General features: G+C 44.3%; 1 protein-coding gene across 4 annotated transcripts in view; it reads right to left on the bottom strand.

Annotated features, from left to right (window-relative positions):
- Positions 1–26835, bottom strand: part of LOC144155425 (type I phosphatidylinositol 4,5-bisphosphate 4-phosphatase-B-like) — a 36591-nt gene extending 9756 nt beyond the window's left edge. For all 4 annotated transcript variants that reach the window (XM_077686835.1, XM_077686837.1, XM_077686838.1 and 1 more), the window contains exons 1-7: positions 26422–26835; positions 18924–19078; positions 12918–13024; positions 8149–8290; positions 7515–7564; positions 3286–3370; positions 1973–2024 (exon numbers count right to left, since the gene is read on the bottom strand). In XM_077686835.1, coding sequence (XP_077542961.1) covers positions 1973–2024; positions 3286–3370; positions 7515–7564; positions 8149–8290; positions 12918–13024; positions 18924–19078; positions 26422–26494 — 664 coding nt within the window. In that variant the 5' untranslated portion in view covers positions 26495–26835. The remainder of the gene's footprint in view (positions 1–1972; positions 2025–3285; positions 3371–7514; positions 7565–8148; positions 8291–12917; positions 13025–18923; positions 19079–26421) is intronic.
- Positions 26836–27132: the final 297 nt, after the last annotated feature.

Raw genomic sequence — 27132 nt, 5'->3', positions numbered from 1 at the left:
CGTCGGCTTAATGCATACTGCCTCAAGATGCAATCCTGATTTTTTTCATGCATTGCTTTGGCACATCCTCTCAAGGGAGTCCCCAAACGGCCTGAAATCCCCCCGTCAATCAAAGTCAATGCTATATGAGAAGCGCAGTCTCCTAAGACTTTGAAGCCACGGTGCTTGTCATTAAGGGTTGAAAAAGCCCACCAATCATCGAAGCAGTTGAGCACAATCTTCACAAACCAATCAAGAAGTGTAAAAAATTACTGTGGCTGTTTTAATTATTCTCAAAATTAACCATCTAGAGAGGCTGCATTTTGAATTTATGGGCAAGGCAAAATCTTCTCACAGTGCTTGAGGTCAGTTGAGGCCAGTATAATTCCTACGGAAGATGATTGTCTGGGACAGGCTAGGCTTGAGTCAAATTGTTACGGCCATGCAGAGTATTCTAAAAAGCAAGCTCAAATTAGCCATTCAGTTCATTCACTAAAACTATACCTGGACTACGAGGCTCACCTCAGCAGTGTTTATTTTTGCAACCTGGGGCTCTTGTGCAGCAAACATATGCAAATGTTTGCAGCACAAGACACCCAGGAACACAGACCCATAGCTTGGTTTCAAACCGGCAACATGATGTGTACCAGCACACACGTTTTAGCCTCCACATCACCATTGCAAGCAAATTTGGAATGCAAAAATGCAAAGCATAAGGAGGCACACAGGGCTGACTCTTTTTTTGAGTACTACACAATACCAAAGGTAGATAAAGCTGCCAAATGCGATGCGAATCTCTTTGTCCAGACAGGCTGCCCCTGGAACTTGAACCTGGCAATGTTTAACGCCCAAACTCTGCCAGGTGGGAGCAGCTTTGCTGTCCTGTTGGAGGAGCTTCTCAGTATGAACTGGCACACCAGAGGGCTTAGTGAGAACAGCATAACTGGTGCGGGTTTCTGGTTGTTGAATAGACAGTGGGAGGAGCATGTGTGTCGGCTGCTAAAAAAAAAGAAAGCATGACGTATCGCCGAGTGGAGCCAATGGCTGCACGTATCTCAATTGATTGATTGTGGGGTTTAACGCACCGACACAACGCAGGCGATGAGGCGCGCCGTAGTGGAGGGCTCCGGATTAATTTTGACCACCTGGGGATCTTAATCGTGCGCAGAAATCTCGCACACACGGGCGTTTTTGCTTTTCGCCTCCATCAGAAAAGCGGCCGCCGCGGCCGCACGTATCTCAAAATGAGAAGGGCCTTGTCCTGTTTCTCTAGGTGGTCTTGCACCTGGTCGGTGACTTCACAGCTTCCACAGTGCTTTGGAGGCGCGAGGAGAGAATGAAAGCTCCAGGCCTTATTGCTGGCCCTCTTTAAGGAACGGTAACTCGGCTAATACTTAACGCATTTAAGCCATTTTTGCGGGAGGACGTTCCTTGGATAGGACTCCAGTGATTGCGCACGTAAAATCGCAACCTTTGGAGCCCTGTTTAGGGCCCCTTTAGGGATTAAAGATCAATCAGCCTACACTCGGGTTCACCCGGCAGTACGGTGATGCCTACAAGTTCTTTACCAAAGAGATAGCTAACAGCAAAAACAACGCGCTGAATTTCCAATGACCCAGAGAAGAGGCTGGCGTTAGGAAAAGTTGCTCAACAATTTATCCCATTCAAGGCATCAACCAGCTAATCCACAAAGTATAATAAGCATCTGTACATGGACGTTACAGATGATAAAACTGCCACAGCAAAGGAAGCATTGCATGCTCCCCCCCCCCCCCCCCCCCTTCCTTTTCCACACCACTGCTGCATATGACAATGATTAGAAGAATGGCATAGACAACTGAGTACTTGATTATCTTCAACAGCAGCGCAATTATTTTTATGCTAGGGTCACTTACGCTTGTTCAGGATCAGTGAACACAGCTAACAAACTGAATTACGCAAACAAGACATTCCTACACGTGTATTTTTTCAGAGAGAAGACCTCTCTACTTACCGAGGTACACAAACTGGTAGCCAGAATTGTGCTTCAGAAAAATCGTTGATCCCTGCCAAGCGAGAGAAAAAGAGTGAAGGAAAGGTAACAAATGGGAGGGCGAGACACGCATGTATGCACAAAGAAATTTGTGAAATGCTCCCTGAACTCTGGCACACAACAGGACCGCAGCAGCAGCCTAAAACTGCAAATAATGTTTATTGCAGTTAGGCCACTGCAGATGCATCGGAATTTAAAATGGTATGCAATAAAGAATTCAAGGCGCAAAAATTAAAAGAAAACACTGTTCTCGTAACTTTTTCATTTTGAAAATTCAAACAACCTATCATCTGAAAATAATATCTTGATCAGACAACTAAAACCCTAGTAACTAGGCGTCCCTGAACACCAACTTTTTCCCTTTGAAGTGAATAAGAAGCAAACCATCCAGAATGCAGAATAAGAATGCAACCAGCAGCAGTCATATACACTGCCATGAGAGCTAAATTGGCCATTTAATTTCTTTGGAACGCTTGCAACAGTCGGATGTCAAGGGCAATGCAAAGGCATTCTTGAAATCCCGGCTGGGGTGTTATAACTGCTTTGCATCTGACGCACCGAGCTGAAGCCCCCAGCAGGATTATAGCACTGTAGCACTAAACTGGATTCCAATAAGCTATCACGAGCAACGCCACTGCTGTGCCAACAATGAGACATGACCCCATGCACGTGAACCAAGCACAAGCGCAGGATAGAACTTTTTAGCTAGGAGCTGCCTTTTTGTTGCAATGTACCAACCACGTATCAAGTTTATTATTATGCACTGTTTTTCAAAGGATCATGCTGCTGACACAAAAAAAGAGCTACATGACTCGCACACTGAAACTATAGTTCTTGCACTCTGCGCATACAGATCTTCTGTACGTGCGGATTTGGACTACAAAGTAGTAGTAACTAATAAAATGTTCAAATGTGCCTACTACAAATAACTTATTTTGGCTGAGCTATTTTGCATAGACTGCTATTTTTCCCCCCCAAATTGCTACCACTATTTGTAGAACTGAAAACTATGAATGCACAAAATATAAAGCATGTTTTGTCGATGAGTGCAAATATTGTGAGAAGGCCAACTCAGTTGAAATCCCTGTTTGGTAGACTGCACAGGGCCATTTGAAATTCACCTCCGTCAATTCATGCCTGTCAATTTTACTAGTATTGTAAGTTGTGTACGCGTACACGGCTACTCTTGATTTGTTGAGGCCAACTGCCTTTTATCACACCTAGCAAAACTTCGTTTCTCGTCATAAAGCAGTCTTAAAGTGAGGCCTACATACCATGAAAGCCAGAACCAAAATGAGCACGAGAAGGGCTAGGGTAAACATAAAAGTAGCCTTTTTTTTCATGCTGAGAGTCGATGACCTGAAAAGTAAAAATAGAGCTATACTACCGTGCTTCCAGAAGCGGGCCCAGAGTTAAACATTTACATGAGCCATCTGACCACAGTTAGCACTTTCAAGCTTTTTTTTATGATCACAAGGTTTGCAACACAGCCAAGGCACAAGATCTGCGAAAAGATACGATCAGCCCTATAAGTGTTGGTGAGAACATAAAAAAAGCAAAAGAAAAAGAAACAAGCAAAAATAAATGTAGCACACAGCTAATTTGTAGCTGACATCTGTTCTTTTTATGCCTCCCTGTGCCCCCCCCCCCCCCCCCCGTTCTTTTTTTATTTCTTTTGCAGTATTTCAGTTTTTTTCCCTGGCCCCCTACACATTTATACACTGCATGGTTTCCTTCTTTTTTTTTTTTCCAATCTTTTTTCTGCATTAGTTGCACGTTTTTTTCTGTACATCTCTCTCTCTCTTTTTTTTAGATTCTTTTGCTTAGCCGGCATTGACTAAACATCTGTACCCTTAAGATCTTTTCCCCTGTATTGGTGTACTATGCCGAAAGTTCTTATGCATTTTTGTACGAATTTCATTTAAACAGTACATTCACTTGTGCTACTGCCATGCATATTGAAGACTTTCTTCGCATTTATTTACCAAGGCTTCTCGTCACAGCCTTTTGACTTGGGACCATTGTGTGTAAAACACAACCTCCTGTACTTCCTTTTTTGTGTGCGTTGGAAACAGCGACCGCTGAGCATGGGCAAGTAATTCGTTATCTATAATGCTAGTTACGATCAGGTCAGAAATTCGGTCACAAGCACCTTTTATACTTTCCGAGTTGTGAATACATTTTTACTAATGAATTCATCCTATAGTTATGATACTCACGAGTGGTGCATTTCCTTAAATTTTCACACAACTATGTGCACAAAGGTTCATTATTTTAATAAAGCTGCTCGTTAACTTTTACAGCTTCAGTAACCATGATAAAAATGCTGCAGAAACCACTATGGCGGTTGTATATGATATTGGAAGCATAATGCATGAAGACTTATGCTGTCACCTACAAGAAAAGGCTAGATTTTGTAATGATACCAGATAGCCACATCAAAACTCTTGACACAGCCCCCTATGAATATAACACAAATTTGAAGTAGACACTTCATTCATTCACGCTGTTGATGTTGTAGTCCCCCTGATTGATTGCTAGTACTGGGATTACTGGCATGTGCAAAGTGAAGTATGAGACATTTTTAGAAGAATGTACTTTGATTACCCTAGTAAAGTTGCAGTCGATTATAATGCCATGTGCTGTGGACATTGCATCCATGTTCAGTTCGCCTTTGAAAAAGCATTGACTTATTGCAGATGATGCTTGCACATATTAACATACTTTACTCTCCAATGACTCGCATTTATACAGACGGATCGGCAACACCAGAGTGCACTGCCTCAGGAATTTTTATTCCATCGGCTGTCATATCCATTGTCATATCGGCTTGGGCAACCGACTTAGCCCACCCAGCAGAGCTATATGGGATGAGAGAAGCCATTCGATACATTCTACGCCAGCTGCCAACACACTGGATTCACACTCTGTGATTCAAGGGTAGCTCTTCAAAGCCTACAACGTGCTAGCTGTTTCAGCTTTCACGAACATGTCCAGTGCAAAGTGAAGTATTTTACATCATCTCGCATACGTCACTGGTCATTGTGCAACTCTCCAGTGGCTTCCAGGCCACAGTGGCATCAAGGGAAATGAGAAAGCAGAAGAGGCTGCCTGCAGGGGCCTACAAATGAGAAACAGAAAGAAGACTTCCTTCACAAAACATGATGCCTCAACAATGACTAAGGCACTAGGTCTGACAGAACGGAACTGTTTATGGTCTGTGCCAGAGTACCATCACGGTTTTTTACATGGCATAGACCCATAAATTAGAATGAGGCTGCCAGAACGTCTACCCTGCTGATTGGACATGTTGTTCCACAGGCTTTGTCTCAACGCAGCATTAACAAACTCCTACCTACATCCGATAAGCCCATATTGCGATAATTATGGCTCACCTGAAACTGTAGAATATATACTACTGGAGTGCTCTGCTTATGCCGAATCAAGGTGCTGTTTGCAGCATAAAATTGGTTGCCTCCACCCTGGACCATTAACACTGAGACTGGTAATCAGCCCATGGACCTCTCCATCCGCTCAGCGCAAAGCCCTGTTCGCACTATTAAAGTTTCTCGAGGACATTGGTGTACCTACAACATTGTAGTCGTCCTTCATTGCAAGAAACTTTTAACTCAATGCCCTGAGGCAGGTCTGTATTTTATTTTTATTTTATTGTTATAATTTTTTCTCTACTACAGTCGAACCCGCATATAACAAACTCTGACAGAGTAAATCATACTCTATAGCAAACACTCAATGTTTTTCTGCCGTTATGCATGTAAAATATACGTTCTATAACGAACTAAACATTGGATATATCGAACTCTGAGCCTGCGCGATCAATCACCAAACGTCTGCCAACACGCTTCTGTCCTGGTTACGCCTAGCCTTCAGGCCGCTGCCTTGCCCGACTGCGCTTCTGACAAACCCTGTAGCGGGAGAAATCCGCGTCTATTGCCAGCTGACGAGAACGTTGCTGTGACAGTGAGCCCATTGGTTTCTGAAATTGTTACTGACGTGATGGCGCCTGGTGCCGCTACCGGAAGACGATCACCCTCGCCCAACGTTACGAGAAGCCCTTTCTGCTACCGATGTGCTGCGGCGATACTGCTCCAAAATACAGGAAAGTGGACTGGAGCTCATCTTAATGATGTCACGTGTCGAGAATGTGATTCCCGTCAACCTTGCTAAACGCAGTGTTCAGGCAAACATCACTGCTTACTGCAAATAGGTGTACATTTCTCTGCAATAAATTTCTTCTGGAGTAACTTATTATTTATGGTGAGAGGCATGGTCTTCTTTCATTATCGCGTTTTCCATCAACTGTTTACATTTTTTATAACAAATTTGATACCGAAGTTTGTTATAAGCACGTTCACTTATATCAAATTACTTCGCACAGCGAACAAATCGCGTTGAATTACGCTGTTCATTGTAACCGGGTTTGACTGTACCACTACTTTTCATTACATCCACTGCCTTTTTTTCCCTCTTCTCCTTTCCAATCAGAGTAGCATGTTGGCGAACTCATGTCGGCAAACCTCTCTGCGTTTTCCCTTTTACTAAAGAGTTGTTGCATATCGGAGACACCCAGCGGCTGTGTGATGTTGTTTCCTCTCATGGAGCTCAAGTTCTCTGCCCCCTTTGAAGAAGGTGCAAATGTGAAGGAGTGCATACTGCTGCTCCTCCATGTGCGCATGTCGTGTTTTGTCCTGAGGCTTCACAGATTGCAATACAGGTAGCTAAAGAATGCTTCACATTAAAACTTCAAACCGCACACACAGATTTTTTGGCATTCATAGATTTTTTGTTTGACAGAAATGGTGTAGATGTTGGTCTAACGTTAGGATGGCTACTAAGGCTAAAGAGTAAATGAACAGCTTTACTGCATGAAAAATACTGTTATAGGCTGAGAGGTATAAAAATCTGAAGAAGTGAACCCCTAATGATAGTTTTGTAACTATGGAATAAATTCATAAGTAGAATGCATACACAGCATATGAGGTATACAAAGGATGCCTGTAAATTGGTTTCTGTTTTGGCTATGTCACAACCAGTTTATGTGCACCACGTTTATAAAATTTGAAGCACAAATAAAAAAAATTTTTTTACCATGAACCTTACGATGAGAGGGAGAGATAGAGGGAAAAAAAAAAAAAAAAAAAACATTGCAGAAACTCCCAAGTGGGAATGCCACGCACCAGGGCCTTTTAAAGTCGGCTTCACCACTACACGTAATCGAACCGCTGGGAGGACATTTTTCTGAGGCAACATAGGCGGCATGATATCAAACTAGGGAGGCCCTGGGCCTTTCGTTGGGCAATATGAGCAGCTTTAAATGAAAACATGGAGTGCCTAGGGCCTTTTATTAACGACATTTCTGTATGTGGTGAAAGTGTGGCATGCATATCAAGCATTACAACAGATGGACAGACCGGCTTCCCAGTTGAGTCCACATAGAAATGTTGAGCATTTCAAAATAGCGACTACAAATTTAGCCTAGTACCTTTTGCCACAGTGTCGGCACCGAAAGTGGGACGAAGGGACCGTATCCAGCTGCAAGTGAAAATAAACATACATTCAAACTTATGCTCACAATCACAGCAGTAACGATGCGTCCACTCAGCTACTCTGCAATGATCACAAATTTAAACGATTTGGACCCTATATCAAAACTACGTTTTCCTGTTCCTCCTGTTCTGCACTTGCAGCAAAGCAAAAGTTTTCAAACCGAGAGACAAGTTCACAGTGAAGATTGTGCCGTAGTGCAAAAATGCGCTCTAAAGCAGAAAAGGCTTTTTTCAAGAACCTTATATCAAACTCACACAACACTAAAGCACAAAACAAGCAAAATTTGTGCTGTTTCTTTACTTTTTGCAGTGCCTTTTACAACACCATGTAGTAAACATTCAGCATACAAATGTAGATAACATATATGACCTGAAAGTCTCGCTTTTGCAGATAGCACACTAAGCAGCTCTTCATAAGTGGGTCACTTCTGATAGATGCAACAAATTTCACTGGTTCCTCCAAGTCCCGTTTAACAAGATTTCCTTGGCTGGGATTACGTAACGGGTTACGAAATAGCAACACTTGTGTAAAGAAAGCAAGGGATGACCCCAAATGCACACGCGACTCACCACAGACACGCTGTTACAATGGCAACAAATGAATCTGTAGCAACGACCCCCGTGTGGCTCTGTCATCTCTCCGCTACGCCTGCTTGGCTGCTGTATCTGCACCCTTGCCACAGCTTGTTCTTGAACCTTCAGCTCTGCACCACTGAGACCAAAACAAAAGAACAAGAGCTTAAGCCACGCCTTTGTAACCCATAAGCCATACAACCAAAAGGTTCAAGACAACACGCTATGCCTTGCCTGCTTATACAGCTCTATCTACGACCCGTTATTGAAACATGAAACCGTCGAATGTCCCAACAATGTCCCCACAACATGTCCCAACACTGTCTCCACATCAACCAAGTAAGGCCTCCTTGAGGTGCCAACTGCTATTACCTGTTGTTTTTTTATACATCCCTCAAGTACTACTAAGAAAGCATCCAAGAGAAACTCTTGGCAATCCAGCAGTTAGCCCCAGAGTGTTGTATTAATACGTGAGCTTTGGTGCTGCATTCTTTGTTCGTAAATTCTACCACCGTAAATTCTACCCATCGTCTTTCCCAACAGGCAAGAACGAACATTTCTGACTGGTGCATTCTTTTCCTGTCTGATTGTTTACATTAAGAAGCAGACATGTAGACGTGGATTGGATGTTTTATCCTCACTAAAATTTTGGGCAGTTCTTTAAACATTACTGCATAGCAAGGGGTAGCGTTTGTACAGGTTAAGCACTCTCCCCCCCACACACACCAGAAATTTTAGAAAACACCCCACGGAAGATTATAAACAGCTAGTAAATGCCATTAGTAGGCGATGCCTAATATTTGCTTGATTCACAAGACAGTGTCCAGTGTTACCAATGCTAGTCCAAAACAATAAAGCAAAGCTCTCACTTTTCCCTCACTACTGCTTTCTGTGCTTTTCTTCATTCCTGGTGCAAATCAGTGCTTAAAGCAGGGGTAAAAAACACCACAGTAAGAATTGGTTAAAGGGACCCTGCAACACTCTTCGTGCAGTGCAAGTAAACCTGCGCGACGTTTAGATTAGACTTCCAGGAACACCCGAGCCAAATATTACACGGGCACGTGAAGCGGTAAGCGCGCAAATCGCCGTGAAAGACGCGGAAAAACCAACCGCACTCTTTTCAATTCTCCTCATTATGCACCCCTGGCATGGCCTCTGCAACGTCAATCGGGCCATGGCTGTCCTGGCTGTCCTATTGGCTGTCGCTGGTCAACTTCGCGGCTAAATTCTGGCATTTCCTGTGACGATCAGCCGTCGCCGGCGCTGTGTATGAACCTCTTCTATGCCTGAACCTGTCCACATGCTTTTGCTGTTTCTTTTGTTTTGAGTGCGCACGGAGTTTGAGTGACGAACTAAATATTCCAATTTCAACGAGCCCACTCGACAACAAACGTTTATTGCTCCAAAAACGCCCTACCAGCCTGAGTGCTTGCTTGCGAGCAGGCCACCATGCCTGCTTTTTTGTGGCACCAGACCGGAAATAGCTCCGTCCACGTTGCGGGGAAAAGGACGAAACTCCCCGGCCTGTGACATATCAAGGGCCGCCGAACAGAACGCCGCGCGCCGCCCCCCTCTCCGGGAGAGAGTGCGCAGCTTTCGTCGCGTTGTCCGCGGTTGAGTTGAGAGGGAACATTTATGCGCGATTTTTCATCGTGCGTAGTTTCGGTGATAGTGAACGGATTTTCATAATTCTTGCGGGAGGAGATTGCTGGGGCAATAAACTTTACCCCAAAATACATTCCGAGTAGTCGATGGTAAGTGTTGCAGGGTCCCTTTAAAAGAAAAAAAAAAAGGGGGGCAGAAGTGGCAGTTTTCCACTATATTTGCCTTACCAAGTTCTTAGTATTTTGTAATAACTATGAAAGTGCATGTTTTGTGATGTATGGGGGGGATTAAAAGAAATACGAACAACGGAGCGCACAGCCTCCGGCGCATGCCGCACCGTCTGGCTGCACTGTCAGTAAACTGCGCGCATGCGTAGTTCTTTCAGAGCATTCGAGAGTGTGGCCTACTGTTAGGGGAAATGCTTGATAAAGAAGCGACACTGGTAATTTATTTTGAGGCATATTTTTATGTTCCCTCGCCACAGAGAATCCTGTTATCTACTACATTCGAGAGCCAAGCACGCAGCAAGCTGATTGCAGCTAGCATGATGCCCTTCAACGACCATTCTGCTCAGCGGCGACGTAGCATGAAAAGGCGCCTCAAAATAAACGGTGGGTGTCACTTCTTGATCAAGCATTTCCCATAAATGTAGGCCACAACCTTAAACGCTCTCGAAGAAGTGCGCATGCGTGCAGTTTGCTGACTTTTCAGCCAAATGGTGTAGCATGCATCGGAGGCGGTGTGCTCCATTGTTCGCATTTCTTTTAATCCTTACTGTACAAATTTCTATAAGCACTTGCTTATAACTGCACACACTATAAAATAGGATGATCAAACATTTTGGTGCAAAATTTATGAGCCAGAAATATTTACTTGAATGTCATAAAAAGATTTCAAGTGATAAGCAAATATGCTATGAGTTTGATGTGTGTGTAAACAAAAAAATAATAAAAAAGATGTCCAAAATCTAATTAGATCTAATTATTTACGGCATGGCCATTACACAACATAAGACTTTTATGATGTCACAATCCGTCTCAAAGACATTTAAAACTGAACTGTTTATGCATTGCATGCCGACAAGTTGAAGCCGCATGCAAAAATTAAACGTAGCATTATTAAAGAACAAAACAGCTTTAGCAGAGCAGAGCTCAAGAAGCCACATTGCTATTTTTGCCAGCACTCCTACGGCATGATGCAATTCACTTGCCACTGTATTGTGTTACTTGGGACATGCATACCGTATTTTCGCGCGTATAACCCGCACCAAAATGCGAAAATTTCAGTGGCAAAGTAAAGTAGGGGTGCGGATAATACGCGGAGTTTTTCCTTTAGTGCAGCTTCATGGCAATTCGCGTTGTGCCGTGAAGATGATCTTGTGTACAACAGTGAGGAGCACGGCTCAACTGATAGCTCTAGCGAGAGCAGTGACACTGAGTGAATTGTGACTTTCGTCTTGCAGTCAGTGTATTCTACTCGCTAAATTTATGCTTTTTCTGTCTACATAGTATGTGAATGTGTTGCTTGAGCAGTAGCTTTGGTGCAGCCTTTTCTGTATCAAATGTGCGGGCAATACACGAGTATTTTTTTTTATTTTCCGGCGGGCTGAAAGTGTGGGTGCGGATTATATGCAGGGGCATGTTATACATGTGAAAATACGGTATGTGCCGCATGTGCAATTAGATCAGAATTCGTGCTGCAAGAGCACTCCTTTGTTAGCTGCACATGCAATTGGGGACGCATTTCCCAAATGTTTCATAATGAATAAGCAGCATACATTTCGCAAAGGCAGTTTTAACATCCTCCGTGGAGTTGGCTGTGCTGGCTGCGGGTCGCGATGTAGCAGCTAGTACTGCCATCAGGGGCACCAACAGCAGATATTATTACGTGGTCATCAGGTTGCTTTCTCGTGTCATGTGCCTTCAAACCACACGGGGAGTTCCCGTGGGGGCCACAACTATGCAGTGAGCTAGCAGACGACATAACACGACATCCTGCAGGTAACATAACACACAGGTGGCACCACAGTGTGTCCTCACGGCCAACAGATGTATAGAATGCCCATGTCGAGCTACGCCACAAGGCCCATGCATAAGGCAGCGTATAGTCATGGCAAGATGCAGCACAGTCATGGTAGGCTGCACCGACTTTGCGTCCTTCGCAGCAGTACAGCTACGTGATGCTGGAAGCATTACACAGGGCTTCAGTAAGAAAAGTGTGCCATCTCCTGCTTTTAACAGAGTACTGACACGAAATTTTCGTGTTATGTTTTTTTTCCCACTGTTATGGGTTATATGGGTTTCCACTGTTATCAGCTGAGTAGGGAAAAAAAAAAAAAAAAAAAGAGGCCTTTAGCACAGTCAGTTTCCGGTGCACAAAAGCTGTCAGAGGATGCCAACAACCCAGAAACTGCTGAAGCTCCAGTGCCCGCTCCAGGCCAGATGATGGACGCTATTTACTTGCTCAGGTGCTTTGTTGGGGCTCACGAAAGAAGCGAGCAAGCGTTGAACGCGCTTGCATGCCACAAAAAGTTTGTCCACTCAATGCTAACTAAGCGCATGAAGGCGAAAATCAGAGGCTTTTTTTGCCAGGAAATAAATGCGTCCCCCCAGCACCCTTAGAGTTTTATTGTTATTATTTTGACCGTGGATTTTGAGTGCAGTGCTAAATTACCGGCAGGCGAGCGCCGCGGCCGCAGCAGTTACGATGTCATGGCAGCTGCCGGGATGCACCACTCTCTAGACATCGAATTCATGGAATCAACTGCTTGTAAATTTGCAGTCCCGATTTTACGAAGTTCTCGATTTAACGAAATATTTCATGGTTCCCGGTGGCTTCGTTACATTGGGTATTAACTGTAAGTAGCACCCACAAAATACTGCCGAACTGCCCTTTTCGTCAAATTTGCAAAATTCCACCTTCGGCTTTATACAAAAAGAACTGTGATCGGTGTGCAATGCATAATAAATGTTCTATTTATGATGTGGCTCCTCACATTAGAGAGCAGCTCAAAGATGTGCATGGATTTAACATGACTCTTTGGCAAGCATTCAGACTGTGTGCCTGACATTCCATGAAAGCATTGCAAGGCAGCGCACATGTACAGTCCATAAGAGTCGGCAGAGCGGCATGTGCACTGCGAATTGGCAGCGAGGACTCACCAACCAGGTCTGTCACATGCCACAGTGGTAGCAGTCTTGACGCACTGCAAAAGCTTGTTGCAAGTACACCGCACATATCTTTTCCCTCTTGGAGGGTTACCGAGGGCCTGAAACATACACAAGATTTTCAGGCTTTCATCGCATTGCTTCAGCCTGACAGTACAAAGACAGCATCCAAAGCTATCTACAACTATAGATATACAGGATTCATGCAAAAATATTTAGTCCAGAATATAATAACAACCTCAAGATTTTAAGAGAGCCAGCAATAATCCAAGGATGGTTCGAATCGTCAAGTCTACTAATGTGGCCTATTATTAGTTGCAACTTCCTTTTGTGCAGGGAAGTATAAATTTCCTTTTTACGGCTTTACAAGAAGTGCCATGTTTTGGTTCAGCCCACATTAACACTCTTTGCATCCACTCCAAGTACGTTTAAAGCTAGATTTCCAGTCTGATCTGGTTGATTATGAGATTTAACTCGCCGGCGCTTCACAGGTGATGAAGCATGCCGTAGTGGAGGACTCCAGATTAATTTTGGCCACCTGGGGATCTTTAACGTGTGCTGAAATCTCAAACAAACCGGCGTTTTCGCTTTTTGCCACCATCAGAAAAGCGGCCGCCTGCGTCCTTGGGCTCAGCAGCACAAAGGCTTAGCCACTGAGCCGCCACGGCAGGCACTTCCGGTCTGGCATTAGCTTTAAACGAATCAGCAGCAGACTAAAAATCGAGCACAAAAAAAATTCAGGGACACCTGCACTCATGCGCAAGACTTGAATGGTGGGAATTGCCGGACACATAGTCGTTTCAGTATCATTGTTTATTTGTGCAGTTGTGGTGCTAGCAATCGTCGTCATATGCATCGAAGAGACCGTCGTCTTCTTCAGGGCGAATGGTGGATGCAAAGTCATCCTCAGCACTGTAGACTTCCACCAGCTCTTCGTCATCAAGTCGAGGCGGCGGTGGCGGGATCTGTAAGTCATCTAGGAAAGGAGTGGCACACTCGTAGCCACGTCCATAATGGCCTGTAGAGAATACGGCAGCCGCGGTGACATCTTCCAAGCAGGGTCTTTTGGACGCTTCCGCGCGCAAGGGCTCTTCAACGGTACCAGCGCATGCGCACGGCGACACAAAGACGAACGAACGAGGGGCATACGCCATGACGTGTCTTTCTCGTTCCAAGCAAGTGTTGCCACGATTACAGGTTTTCTTTTTCGCACAGCACGCATTGATGAGCGCTCGGCATTTTCTCATTACTTAGAGTTTTCGCCAGTTCTTTTCATTTTTTATTAAAAAAAAAAAAAAAAAACACTGCGCGTGCTCGGGACGCTCCGCGGTTGCAATAAGGCGTGCATTCACGAGCGCTCGGAATTTTCTTGGTATTTTTTCCTGCAACACCGAACTTGCGGTCCCAAAATGGGGCCCGAAAAATCAGAAAAAATAAAAAATTGCCATGGTATGTAATTCAGCTTTGATTTCAAATTGAGGGGACCACATCTACAAGTGAATGCTGGTGAACTTGAAACACAACAACAAAACCTTTGTCTTATGTGCCACAATTTTATTCTGCGAACACTGTCCTGTATGGGGTAACCAGCTTAATGCGAAGTTGAGCTGGCTGTAATTAGGTGAATCAGCTTTTGCGTAATTTTTGAGGAACACAAGAGGTGGCTAGATGCAAAGAATTCTGAAGGATCTTGAAAGACCTTCCCTAAAAATCAATGCCTTTTCACACCAAATGCTGATACGCTTCTCTTATAGCATTCACCAGGGTTCATATTATTGGAAAATATAAATATTACAATATATATTACAGTTTTACCATATATTACAATATATTGCAAATATATTACAAATATTACAATATATATTACGGAAAATATATTACAGTTTTATGACCAACACTGTTTTGTCTGTTGTTTGATTGAAAATGGCTAATTATCTTTATCTTGGGAACTAATTGACCAACTGAAAAAATAATGGCATATTTGAAATCAGTGGGACAAAAGCAGCAAGACTGACAAGTTTCACAAAGTTTACTCGAAAATTAAAAAGGAGATGTTTTAAGACTAGTGTCCCCCCTTAAGAAACATGAATCCCAGTGAACGTGCAGTAACGCTGTATCGTAAGAAGAGTGACAAGAGCGTCACCAAAGTTCAAAGATGCAAAAGATATCACCCACTGGCATTAACCGACAATGTTTCAACAGCCTGGGCGGACATTAAAGAGGTTTCCTACTGATGATGTGTTCTTCCATGATGAAAAGTCTAGATATTTTAAGTGTATGAGGTCACTAGAATATACAGGGTACAGAATATATACCTGAAGAGTGGCTTTGTTCGGTAACCAAAGCTTCAAGTCCTCTATAATAAGGTTGGCCTATGATTTGAACTCGGCGCTTTTAACCAGGGTAATAAATTATGTCACTACCATCCGTGCCCATGTTGATATAGCCGTCACCACAGGCATGATAATGGATTGCCCAGTGGTTAACATCCTCTTGAAGGATGCTGCAGCCCAGTCACTCTCCACTTCAACAACAGAGCTTCCATCTTTCCAAACTCCCAATGCTTGCATTTCGAAGGAGGAAAAATCCAGCTGTCTTAAAATATTTGCCATTTTGTTTGTTTCTGGACTCAATGTGGCAGCTGTTGACTTTGCAATTTATTACAATGGCCAATGTTACTTGCACCGTTAACTCTGCTCTACTGCACACTGTGGATGGCCCAGTTTTTGGACAGCAACTAATATGAAACACAAACACTGTTTCTAAGGCAGCAGAAGACATGTCGAAGGCAAGAATTACACCCGACAAGTGCCGACAAAAACACGTCAACCATGCTGTCTGCTACAGTCAGCCACCAAAATGAAGACAGCCTTCGAAGCTTAGCGACACGGCCAGCATCACTGCATGGACTCACAGAACAAGTGTAGTACCAAACAAGTGACACCCAATGGATAAAAGTGCATGCCTTGTTAATTAAATGAAGTTAAATAAATTAAATTAACTGTTAAACCACCACGATAAGTGGGTAAAACAGCGTTAACTTATCAAGACAATGTTAGTTATCTTGACCTTACTATTGTATTTTGTAATTAAACCATAAGCTGAACAGCTTGCACAGCAGTCAATTCTTAATTAAGACACGCTGATACTAACAAGTGCAGCAAACAGCTTGGCTCTCCTGGGCCATTTAGTATGGGGTCCTTTGGTGCCTGTGAGGTCCTGGATTCCTCACCTTTCCCCATGTTAATTTTTTTCTGAAGTATTTACAACTGTTTAAGTTCACAGAACATTTTATTTTCGAGCAGTGTAGTGACTGACCTTGCCAGTAGAGACAAAGCACCCCAGAATTTGAAGAGTGGAACTTTGAACTCCAAGTTAGGTGTTTAAAGTGCACAGGAAATGCCCGGTCCATGAGGCACACTGTGCAGGAGTGCTACACATTAATTTAGAACAACTATGAGCTTGCCGGGGACTCCTTTTGGCTAACAAAAGTGAACGGGGACCCCACGGTGAAATATGTTGATGCATGTCCCAATATGAAAAAATTTTCATTGGCAGCTAAATTCACCTATACAATGACTACCACTTTGCCTGGATTTTATGTCAATCAGTGTCATGTCAAACAATCTGCTCTTGCTGGTAAAGTAGCTCAAACTCCTGTTATATGCCTGCCTTTTCTGTCTGACTTCTGTCTGTCTTCTGTCTGAAACACACAGCTGGCGTGTTGGGCAAAAAGCAGACTTTAAAATGCCTGCTAAGTGAACAACTTAATGTACGTGCCATGCAGTGAAAGCGTGCCAAGCAGTGATGCTTTTTTTTTTTTTTGCCGATGGAGAGGTTTTGCAGAGACACATTTATGGGGACATAGTTTTGGGGAGAGCTTTGAGGAGCTCGCGAAATGTCCTCGCACATTTAGACCACTATGAGTTCTTTACCCTTTGTTAAATTTTGCGCACACAACCAGAACAACTGAAATGATCTTTAATGTTAGCCCCATCATTATAGTACTACCACATTTAAACTGCGAGGCTGCATAGACGGTAAATTCTTTTGCCACTAAATAGTGCAGCAAGTGGATTTTTTTTACAGGAAATAACAATGTGCGAGACTGCTTCTGGTCTCTTAAATTAACATTAAATTAACATGTGTGAAAACACACATTTAAGGAACTAACAACTGAAATTTGTCGAGAGTATGAGTTATCTTTAGCCCAAGTGCAAGGGCATCCATTAAAACACCAACACTGAAGTGCTTTAGCTGGCAACATCCCAAAACTCTTTAAAATGTATTTTTTAGCTCCATCAATGTTATGCAGGCTTCTCGGCAGTCAACGTGAATGCTGGCAACCATATGACACTGATTCAAAATGCAACTTGCTCTAATTTGTACACGAAGATTGAAGAACGACTGAATTTAAAACATCATTGAAACTAAAAGAGTACCAACTGGCATACTTGGGATATTTTCATGTGACCTTTTACTCCTGATCCCATACCCATAACATGTCTTCATTTTCAGTCCATAAGGGGCTGTAATAGCCCATGAAGGGAGCAGCTTTTATCGACTAGAAAATAACCAGGTTAAATGCTGTCACTGATATTGATGTTAAAGTGAAGGCACCACAGAAAGCGATCTTCCTGTGAAGTTTCAATTACAACGAGCCTGTTTGAAAAAATTTCGAAGCACCAGAAAGAGGCGTTTGAAATTTGCAGAGTGGTGCTTGTACTTCAGAGCTACTACAGCGACACTTAAAATGCTTATGAAGTAAAAACATTTGAAAATGTGCAGACTACCGGTGGACGTCATTTAAGCCTGTGAAACTTCTGTCCCTCTGACATTTCTACACAAGGGGAATCCCCTAACTGCCTGAGAAATCCAGAATTTGCTGACCAAAGATTCCATAAGACCTCTTCTGACGCAAACCTAGCTTAGTTCCTTAAACGGACCACAAAGACAACGCACAACTTCGCTCAAATCAAAAGGCTGCTCTGTTGGAATAACGGTTATCTTAATTTTAATTAGAACCTCATTAATATAAGTACATAATGAGGAAAACAAAAGAAAGGGTGGTGACTTACATACTACTTCCCCGCACTCAAGATGTGACACCAAGTCTAATTTGCTTGACTGAGACTGATATCAATCATATCGAACAAACATTGAACTAGCCTTGTGGGCTTGCAACTGGGGCACATGGCGTTTCAAATAAAAAAGATTATTATGTGGTGGTAAGGCAATTAACAAGGTGCTGCAGTACAATAACATAGAGAAAATCAGCACGAATCAAAGGCAAACACTGTGGGTGGCTTTATGGGCAAAGTAGACACTGCACCATCCTTTGAGTGGCGCTCACAACAGTGCAACAGCTTTTTAGGCCAACTTTGCAGTGCCAAGTTTGCTGACAAGTTTGCTTCACTGATTTCAGCTTACTTCCGAAATAGTAACAGGAATGTTTAGGAATAGTGTCCCTGAAAAATTAGGCTCGTTGTTCCCCCTATCAAATGTCACGGGGGGCTCAAAATTTGAGTCCTGCAATGCCCTTACACGTACTACTACAGAAAATGTACCAGAAGCTCTTTGAACTGCTCTGTATAAACGATAATACAGTACGTATGTTGATTTGATACAAACGGGTTCGAATGTAGACAACACCTAGCTTTCCTTTTGCACATCATTTTTAAAACAGAGCTTGAAAAACTGCCGAGATAAGATTTTTGTAAACTGGACTTCTTGCTACTTCTTGATCAGTCATCAGTGCTGGTGCAAGCCACGACAACGGGCAGCAATGTTCATTTTCACATAATTTTCTAGCATACTTTATAAATGTAGGTCTGGAGAGTGAAATTTTGGTGTCTACAGACTGGTAATCTACATAATAATGTATTCCTGCATTTACTTGAGCCATTACTACAGGAGAGAAAAGGAAGGCACAACAGTAGAGAATGCCTGAGAGAACAATGTGGAAACAACATTCCAGTCCTGATTCATGTGCCCACTTACTGTAAGTTCACTGCAGCGGGGGCACGTTACTACATAGTCATTGGTCTTCTTGGATATGTCAATGTTGTAGCTGCAAACGTCACAAGCCTTCTCTCTCGGCGGAAAACAATTTGCGGCTTCATAAGACGGGGGTGGTGAGCCATTGCCGGGTGGAGCTGAAACAAAGAGGACGTGCTGCATTACTCAACAGGTTATTGCCCCTGTACAGCTAACACGCTTCTTTTTGTAAGCAAGCTTCATCAACATCTCCTGTGACAAGCTAGAAACTTGTAGCACAATACATGAGTATATGTCTCAAAGTTTGGCGTGCAATATCCTCTACTTTTACCCCAAATTTTTCGTGTTGCTGCTGAAAGTCCACCAAGCAAGCATAGTAACTACTATAGAGAAGTTTATGAATTCAAATTCCATGTTCAACATGCAAAACAGACAACCGGTCTATAAGCTGAGCTGTAACAGGGCTCTGTACTAATTTTTGAAGCCTCACTGCATCACTAACAAGCCCCAGTCACTGCTTTGCTCTCAGTGATATGGACCCTGTGCACGGGCATTTGTGCATTTCCCGTGCCTGAGAAACATAGCTGGTACGACAAGAAATTAAACCCACAATCTCACATATGCCGGCAAAATGCTTTAGCCACTACGCCACCACACCAGGTGCAGCTTGGGCGCTGCCCCGCATCAATCCTAAACAGAGATTTCCAACTGCAAGCAGCAGAGTGAGCAAGAGTTGCTAATAGTGACGATGACTGTAAATGAATGTCTCATAGCAGCTTCTACTTGTCCTCACTAGCAAGGTTCAATCTCCCATTAACAATACAGTAGTGTTCTGTCCATTCCACTGGGGTAGTGTCGTGCTCTTGCACAAAAAATTGAGGAGGAACTGCAACTAGCTACCCAAGCTTATAGTTAAGTTAGAACATACATTGTAAAACATTTTGTGCAGTATTTGAAATTCTTTACTATTGGAATAACCAGTACTAAGCAAGTACTCATGTATGGAAGCAGTCCCAATGTTTATGAATAACTGCTCGCAGTTCCAAAAGTGACAGATGCATATTTCACCCCCATTTCACCCCCAACGGTATCAACTGTATTCATCCCATGACAATTATTTTATTTTACTGCAAAGCTTTCCGTACCTCACTGATGGTGCCCGGCACACAGTAAAACGCGCTACAGGAAAGCCAACTTTACACAAGCACCTCCAGAGAAAAAAATGCTTCCTGTGGCCCGAATCAAACCCGGGTGTCTTGCGTTAAGAAGCCAACGCCTATCCGATTGCACCATTCCGACACGGTCAAAGCAGTTTAGATTTTTAAGCAAAGCTTTCTTTTCCTAATTGATGGCGACCCCGCAGAAAAGCCACCTTTCTGTGACGGTGATGATGATCGTGGGTGAAGTGAAAGATGGTTGAAACGCAAAGCTTCCTCTGGTCAAAATCCAATGTCTTCAAAGTGCAAAGTCAGAGTTCAAAATGCAAATCGTTGCACCCAAAACACACTGCAGGAAAGCCAACTTGCACCATGGGTTTTCACAAAGGCACAGCAAGTGCAGGTGCACAGTCAACACTTTTATACCTGGCCAATCCCCCCGAGTGGGTATGTGCCAACACTTCAGGGATATCGTCAAACCAAGTCCAAACCAAGATGACAACAAATGAATCTCTCACAATATTGGACTTTGATTCGACTTGGTTCGTACCCTCCACCTTCTCTGTTCCCAGATCAGTGGGAGAGAGGAGGCTGACGAGCTCGCGGCTTGAGGACCAGGAAAACCTTGTCAACCGGGCTCGAGCAGCGGCGCTAACCCGTGGCCATATGAAATGAGAAAATGCCCCCAACTTTTCATTTTTTTATATCCGCTACACAGGAGTGAGACAGCCCAAACAAATTTTGGAGCAGTTTTTGGAGCAGCAAAATTTCAAGTCTGGAGCAGAATAACCTTGGTTTGGAGCAGTTCACGACATTGAATGCATTGTATTAGGATTTAAAAAATCAACTTTGTAGCAAAGTTGGTGGAGAAGTAGCCTTTCGAATAAGTTCCAAATACCCGTAACACTGAAACAACCTTTATAGAAAGTGTTTTTAACAGAGTATCACAAACTGCACTACCTTCTTGCAAACTCCTTAAACTGTATTGAGGCTGTATGCATAGACAGCGTAAAATACTATAAAAAATTTCAAATTTAAACATGCTGAAATGGTAAGGTGTTCTTTTACCATTGAATTCTGGAACTATTATTTTTGTAATCCCCTGACTGCACTGCACGAACGAGTGTAGAGCCACAGCAAAAGTTGCACAAAGCGAGGTGGCGGTCGTTGCCCCATTTAAATTGCCGAGGTGCACGTTCACCCGGATCGTAATCTCAGTAATGTTGCTATGTTTAGTCACCTCCCTTTTGGCATTAAATTTCACTTCACATACACCAATTATTACTCGCGTAACCAAACCTATCAGTAGCGCATGCCTGAACACATCGTGGCACTGCAGCGCGCACTGCAACTCTTGCCGTATTGATTGTTCAATTCCCAGGGCTCGCGAGCTCACTGTCGAACACAGCAATAACTGAATGTCTTATAACATCACAATGAGCCCAAAGGTTCACTTCGTGAACCCCGATTGCAGACACACGCGCCGCGTTTCACACTCAAGTACGAGCCATGGCAAAGTCACTGGCACCACGTTGTTTTCAATGGACTCAGTCTTTCAAGGCGTGCTACTTCCCACAATCTGGCACACGTTCTCAACATTATCCCTTTGTTAGAGTCACTGTTCAGTACCACAACAGATCAATGACTAAATGGGAATCCAACTGACCGCGTAACCTAAACCAGGGAAAAGATTGGCGAAGCGCATAGAGCGCTTGAACTACGCAGCAGCCGCTTCCCCCAGTGCCAATGCTTTTTGTTGCATAGCAACACCAACATAGAGGCCATTTCAGCAAACGCAGCCGGAGAGTCAACCATGCTTTAAAACTATCATTTGCTTCATTTCACAGTATTTATTATTCCGTTGTTGTGTGTTTGCAAGTGAGCAACGATAAGAGCAGTAACCGGAGGGAAAAAAGCGAGGGTTCAGTTGACAGTGTTAAGATGATTCCCCCGTCCTCGCAAAAACACCACCAGATCCATTCGATTCAGACGCGATTCCCCGCAGCACCTGCAACAGTGCACAGTGTGTTACACCAAAGCGCTCGATTCGCCGCAGCAGGAATGGTGCCCTGCACCGCGTCCCGCCATTGCTCAAGGTGTAGCCACCTTGCAGAGAACTGCTGCACCAGCTATGGAGGTGCTGTTGGGGCGTTGCGGGTCGGCCGACAGCTACCAACAGTTGCGACGACAGCTTGAAAATGTACATCGAAATTGAAGACACGCGGCCCGAACTTCACATTGTCACTGATGCGTTCGGCACGACCTAGATCGTTGTCAACTTCAAGTTGTACAGGACGACAGGCAAGGATGATTAGCAAACCACTATGCCTACACCTCCCTCGACTGTTAACACGCAGGGACACTGCCGACGGTGCAGCCGTGTTGTGTGGTACCGCAAAACCACACCTGTGCTCTTCACTGGCGCCACAGAAATTTCTCTGCACTGGTGCCACACACTGCTTCTGAATCAAACAGAGCTACCACTTAGGCTGCCATGAAAACCATGTATTCAACACGGGCTTTCTCCTGACCGGAACTGATGTGAGTATCGAAATCCTTGCCTTTCAAGCTGTTTTGAAGCAGTTCGATGCAATTTTTACAATTTTCATGCTTTTGGAGCAGCCAGGAGCAGGCAAACTGCGCAATATGTGCAGCTGTCTCACAACTGGCTAGAAGCATTTTTTGCTCCTCCTCATCCCTACTGTGTGCATCCTCAAAACCCTAGTTTCACTATGCTGAATGAGTGCAGCGGTGTCTACTAAATCAAACATTATTTTGTTGTCCATAACTACAAAGTGCACTGGTTTACCGAATTGCACAGCTCAATTACTTGGCTGACGATGTGAATATAGTCTACCGTCAAGCCACTACCAAAATACAGCCTGTTCTCGAAATTGAAAAATTCTAGATCGTCATTTACTATTTTACAATTGATTGATTTGATTGATTGCAGGGTTTAACGCGCCAACGCATCGCAGGCGATGAGGCACGCCGTAGTGGAGGGCTCCGGATTAATTTTGACCACCTGGGGATCCCTAACGTGCGCCGAAATCTCGTACAAACGGGCGCTTTTGCTTTTCGCCTCCATCAGAAAAGCGGCCGTTGTGGCAGGGAATCAAACCCGCGACCTCGTGCTCAGCAGCGCAACGCCTTAGTCACTGAGCCACCCACGGGTACTATTTTAAAATTATTATGGCAAACTTGTAAGGACAGGGAGCTTGTATTCATCCAGAAAGCAAAGTACTAAGGTGATATAAACATGAATGCGTTTTCAAGACAGTCTTCCATGTGGAAAAATGGGCAAACCAGTTATGCATTTGAAAATTAAAAAAAAGCGCAGTAATGGCAAAAGCTAAACCCAAGCCTTAAGCGCTAACCACATGGAGGGATTTTGCAAGTGATTTGGGGAGCAACGCAACTAGCGACGAACTACTTCTCGCTGCGGACCAAATCACTCATCAAATCGCTCGGTTCTGGGTCCCCAGAAAAAGTCGCTCACCTCCCAGAAGTGGCCTGAGCGACTAGCCAATAGGAGAGCCTTAAGGGGCGCAACTTCCAGCTTAGGGAGAGAACGAGGGGAAGGGGCGAGCGGCAGCACAGTGCATCCTAGAAAAGTACGACCCTCTGCTCACTGAAATACGTTTATTTCCAGTTTTTGTGACAAATGCACACAAAAAAACCTTGCGGCCGTGTGTACTTCGATAATAGTATATGGCGCTGTGCAGCAATCTTAGGGCCGCTCGTCACGTCACTCGCACGATTGCTTTCATGTGGCTGCCTCAGCGAGCGATTGGGACAAGCGATTGCGGTTCCCTGTCGCATCGCGTCGGGAACAAAAATCGCTCCGTGCGTTTAGTGCTTTAAAGGAGTACTGACACGAAATTTTTATGTTACGTTTTTTTCGCTGCTATGCGTGCCTACCAGCCCACTAATCATAGAATGACAGATTAGACGGTCGAGCGCAGCGTAAACATTCATTTACGGCGTCGTTTATTCGTGCCAGTTTCGGTTTCGACAAAAAAACGCCGAGCGGCCGCCATGACAGCACGTATCACATGGCGTCACCATTCTTGCCGTATCGCTGCCTCTCTGGAAGCGCGCGCGAGCGAGCGCACGCGTGCGCCCAGACCGGCCGAGGTCTTCGCCGTCCCCACAGGCCCGGGCAGCATGACGTCAGTCCCAAAACCATGACGTGTACACACGCCCGAGCAGCGCGCGCCAACCACAGCCAGCGCGTCGGCTTCGTCACGGGAGCCCCGACGTCGCCAGTTTGGGGCACGTAGCAGATGATGTCACGTCGGCCCGCTCTGGGCTTTCTTGTGCGGGCGAAGATTAAAATGGATTTTAAATATGTTTCGCTGAACGGTTGCTGTTGAAACTTGCTGGGAGATATCTCCTGATAAAAAGGAAGCGTTTTACATAGTTATCTCAGCTTTGAAATTTCGTGTCAGTACTCCTTTAAACAATCATTGCAGGTCACATGCGCTTGGTGTAACAGAAATTCCATTTTGTCAATACAAAAAATTGTATCTGGGTCAAACCCCAGGCTTTTTTACATTACATATGGCTCGATCACAAAAAAAAATAAAATAAATGAAAGCAGAAAAAAAGTAATCTCCGATGATTGCCATGTGTTGACCAGCCGATCACCTAAAATATGGAGAAGGTATTTTTTGTGCACGAACAACATATGTGATCTTTGCCAGATGCGATACCATTAAATCCCGGCACTTACTGTACAAAATGTGAGCACAAATAAACTAGAGACTCGGCCAAAATGTACCCTCTTTTTTTTTAACAAAACGGTGTACCCGTAACGCTCGTCACTGTACATCTGCCCAATGTTTTTACCAATATCACGGGAGCGTCGGCCGTTCGGTCGATCAGCACCGTATGATGGAGTGATATGGCAAACTCGGCGAGAGTAGCTGCATGCGCACTAAGCAAAGGCCGCTGCTGCTGTCGTCTGCTAGGCTTTTCCAAGAGCAGATGGCAACCCCCGATTTTTGTTATTTGCTCATCACACCGCCTGCTACACTGGAAATTTTTCTTCAAGACCAGCCACGTGGCGCCAACTCAAAACACAGTAATCAGCGTTGCCGAACAAACCTTGCACTGAACGAACATTGCGCTTGTCAATGCTGACTACTCTGTTTTCAATTGGCGCAACGTGCCTGGTCTTAAAGAAAAATTTCGAGTATAGCAGGCAGTGGGTTAAGCAAATAAAAATCGGGGCGGCGGAACAGCCTAGCAGATGACGACAGCAGCGGCCTTTGCTTATGCGCATGCGGCTACTCTCGCCCAGTTTGCTGTATCACTCCATCACGCGGCGCTGATCGACCGAACGGTCGACGCTCCCGTGATATTCGTAAAAAATTGGGCGGGTGCACAGCGCACCACTGTACAGAAATCTGTTCCATCTTTTTTGCTTTTTGCAAGTCTCACCAGTGGCGGTTTACTGCCATAGATTTTGATTGCAGTTGTGACACCTAGAAATGCTGTACTTTGAAGGAGTGGTTAACTACAGTGAACCAAAATAAAATGTTAATCAAATGGGATATAACTTACGACACTGAGCACACGAGCTAGCGCCGTTCCACAGTACTAACAACGTCCGCGAAATCGCCTGCAGTGCTCGTTCGTCCAAGTTCATTCAGTATTTTACGATGTAGTTTAAAAGATAAAAGCGCCGTTTACTGCGAAAAAGAAAATAACCGCGAAAAATTGCGGCAACGGCGACAGCTTGAACTGACGCGGCTGTTTCCGGGCTCGAGTTGCCGACACGGCTTTGCTAAACATGCTGTAGGACCAGTTGGTGCGTGGCAGACTAGAAAGAGCACTAACATCAGCCACAAGAATGAATGTCCTTCCTGTGTGTCTGATTTTAGCGCCTTTGCCTTTAAAAATGTTACCCCTGTCGCCGTAAAACAAAACAAAACAAAACAAAAAGAATGCGGCACAAGAATGGAAAGCTCAGCAAGTCTGTTGGTAGCCGCTCTATTTCAGCGGAAAAGAGCGCGCGCGGACGGAACATAGCCTGTTGGCTTTTCACTTGGTCCGTACGCCTTCTTTTCATTGCGACATGCGACGAGGAGCCGATTCCAAACTAATGAAGCAAGCACTCCCGTTAATGACGGAAGCACTTTCGCGCGAACAGGCCAGCACTACTGCAATAAATTTTGGTTTTTTTTCACGGGGACCACACAGCATTCGTCACACCAGGCGTGATCAGAGCTCACGTGAAAACGGACACTCACTGAAATCGTAACAAAAACAAACAAACTAGTAACATGGGCGAAGGCAGGACACTTTTTCGTTTCGCTGCTTTTCGCGCCGATACGTACCACTCGGGTAGACTGAAGAGTAATTCCCACTAGAACTATGTCCCAGGAGCGGAGCTGCTTCAACGCCTGCCATTTTCAAGTTGCAAATGCGCGACTTGGTACCGTTGGTACGACGCCCGCACGCTTCGTAAGAAAAAGTTATTTTTGAAGGAAGACTTCACGCTCCCGACCATCCACCTTGAACGTTGGTATAAAATGCGTAGTAGACACAGAAACGCTTGTCTCGCGCACAATGTTCGCGTTCAGTTCTATAATTTTGTCTTCGTTGCAGGAAGTAAGTGAATCGACCTCGCAGGTGCGCAGAGTAGAAACAGTAGAAATACACGCTGATGCGACCATGTGCGACTGGGTGCGGCCGGTGCGGCAACCGCCGGCAAAAAACACCAATCGACGCGACGGCAAAATAAACAGCGAGCACTGCTGAAATTTACCTTGACGTAAGCTCTATGACGTAAGCTAGGCTGATGGTGATGCCACTCTTTCTTAGATTACGTGTTGTTGGTTTTGATTTTTAAAATTTTACTGTCATTTCTCGCTAGCTTGACATATTTTATTTCTATTTATTTGTGGTCCTGACTTCCCATTGCATTAACCAAATCGGCAGTTAACGGTTCTGTGTTAACTTCCGATTTCGCTAATTGCAGATTTTATTTCTTCCATGGGGTTGGGACAATTTGTGATTTTACCCGGATTTACTGGCTGAAAAAAAAA

This window comes from Haemaphysalis longicornis, unplaced genomic scaffold (genome assembly GCF_048455015.1).
Source record: "Haemaphysalis longicornis isolate Haplotype H1 unplaced genomic scaffold, Haemaphysalis longicornis Haplotype H1 scaffold_1, whole genome shotgun sequence".
NCBI classification, from domain to species: Eukaryota; Metazoa; Arthropoda; class Arachnida; order Ixodida; family Ixodidae; genus Haemaphysalis; species Haemaphysalis longicornis.
Note: the sequence above shows the minus strand (reverse complement) of the source record. Positions and strands in the feature narration are given on the sequence as shown.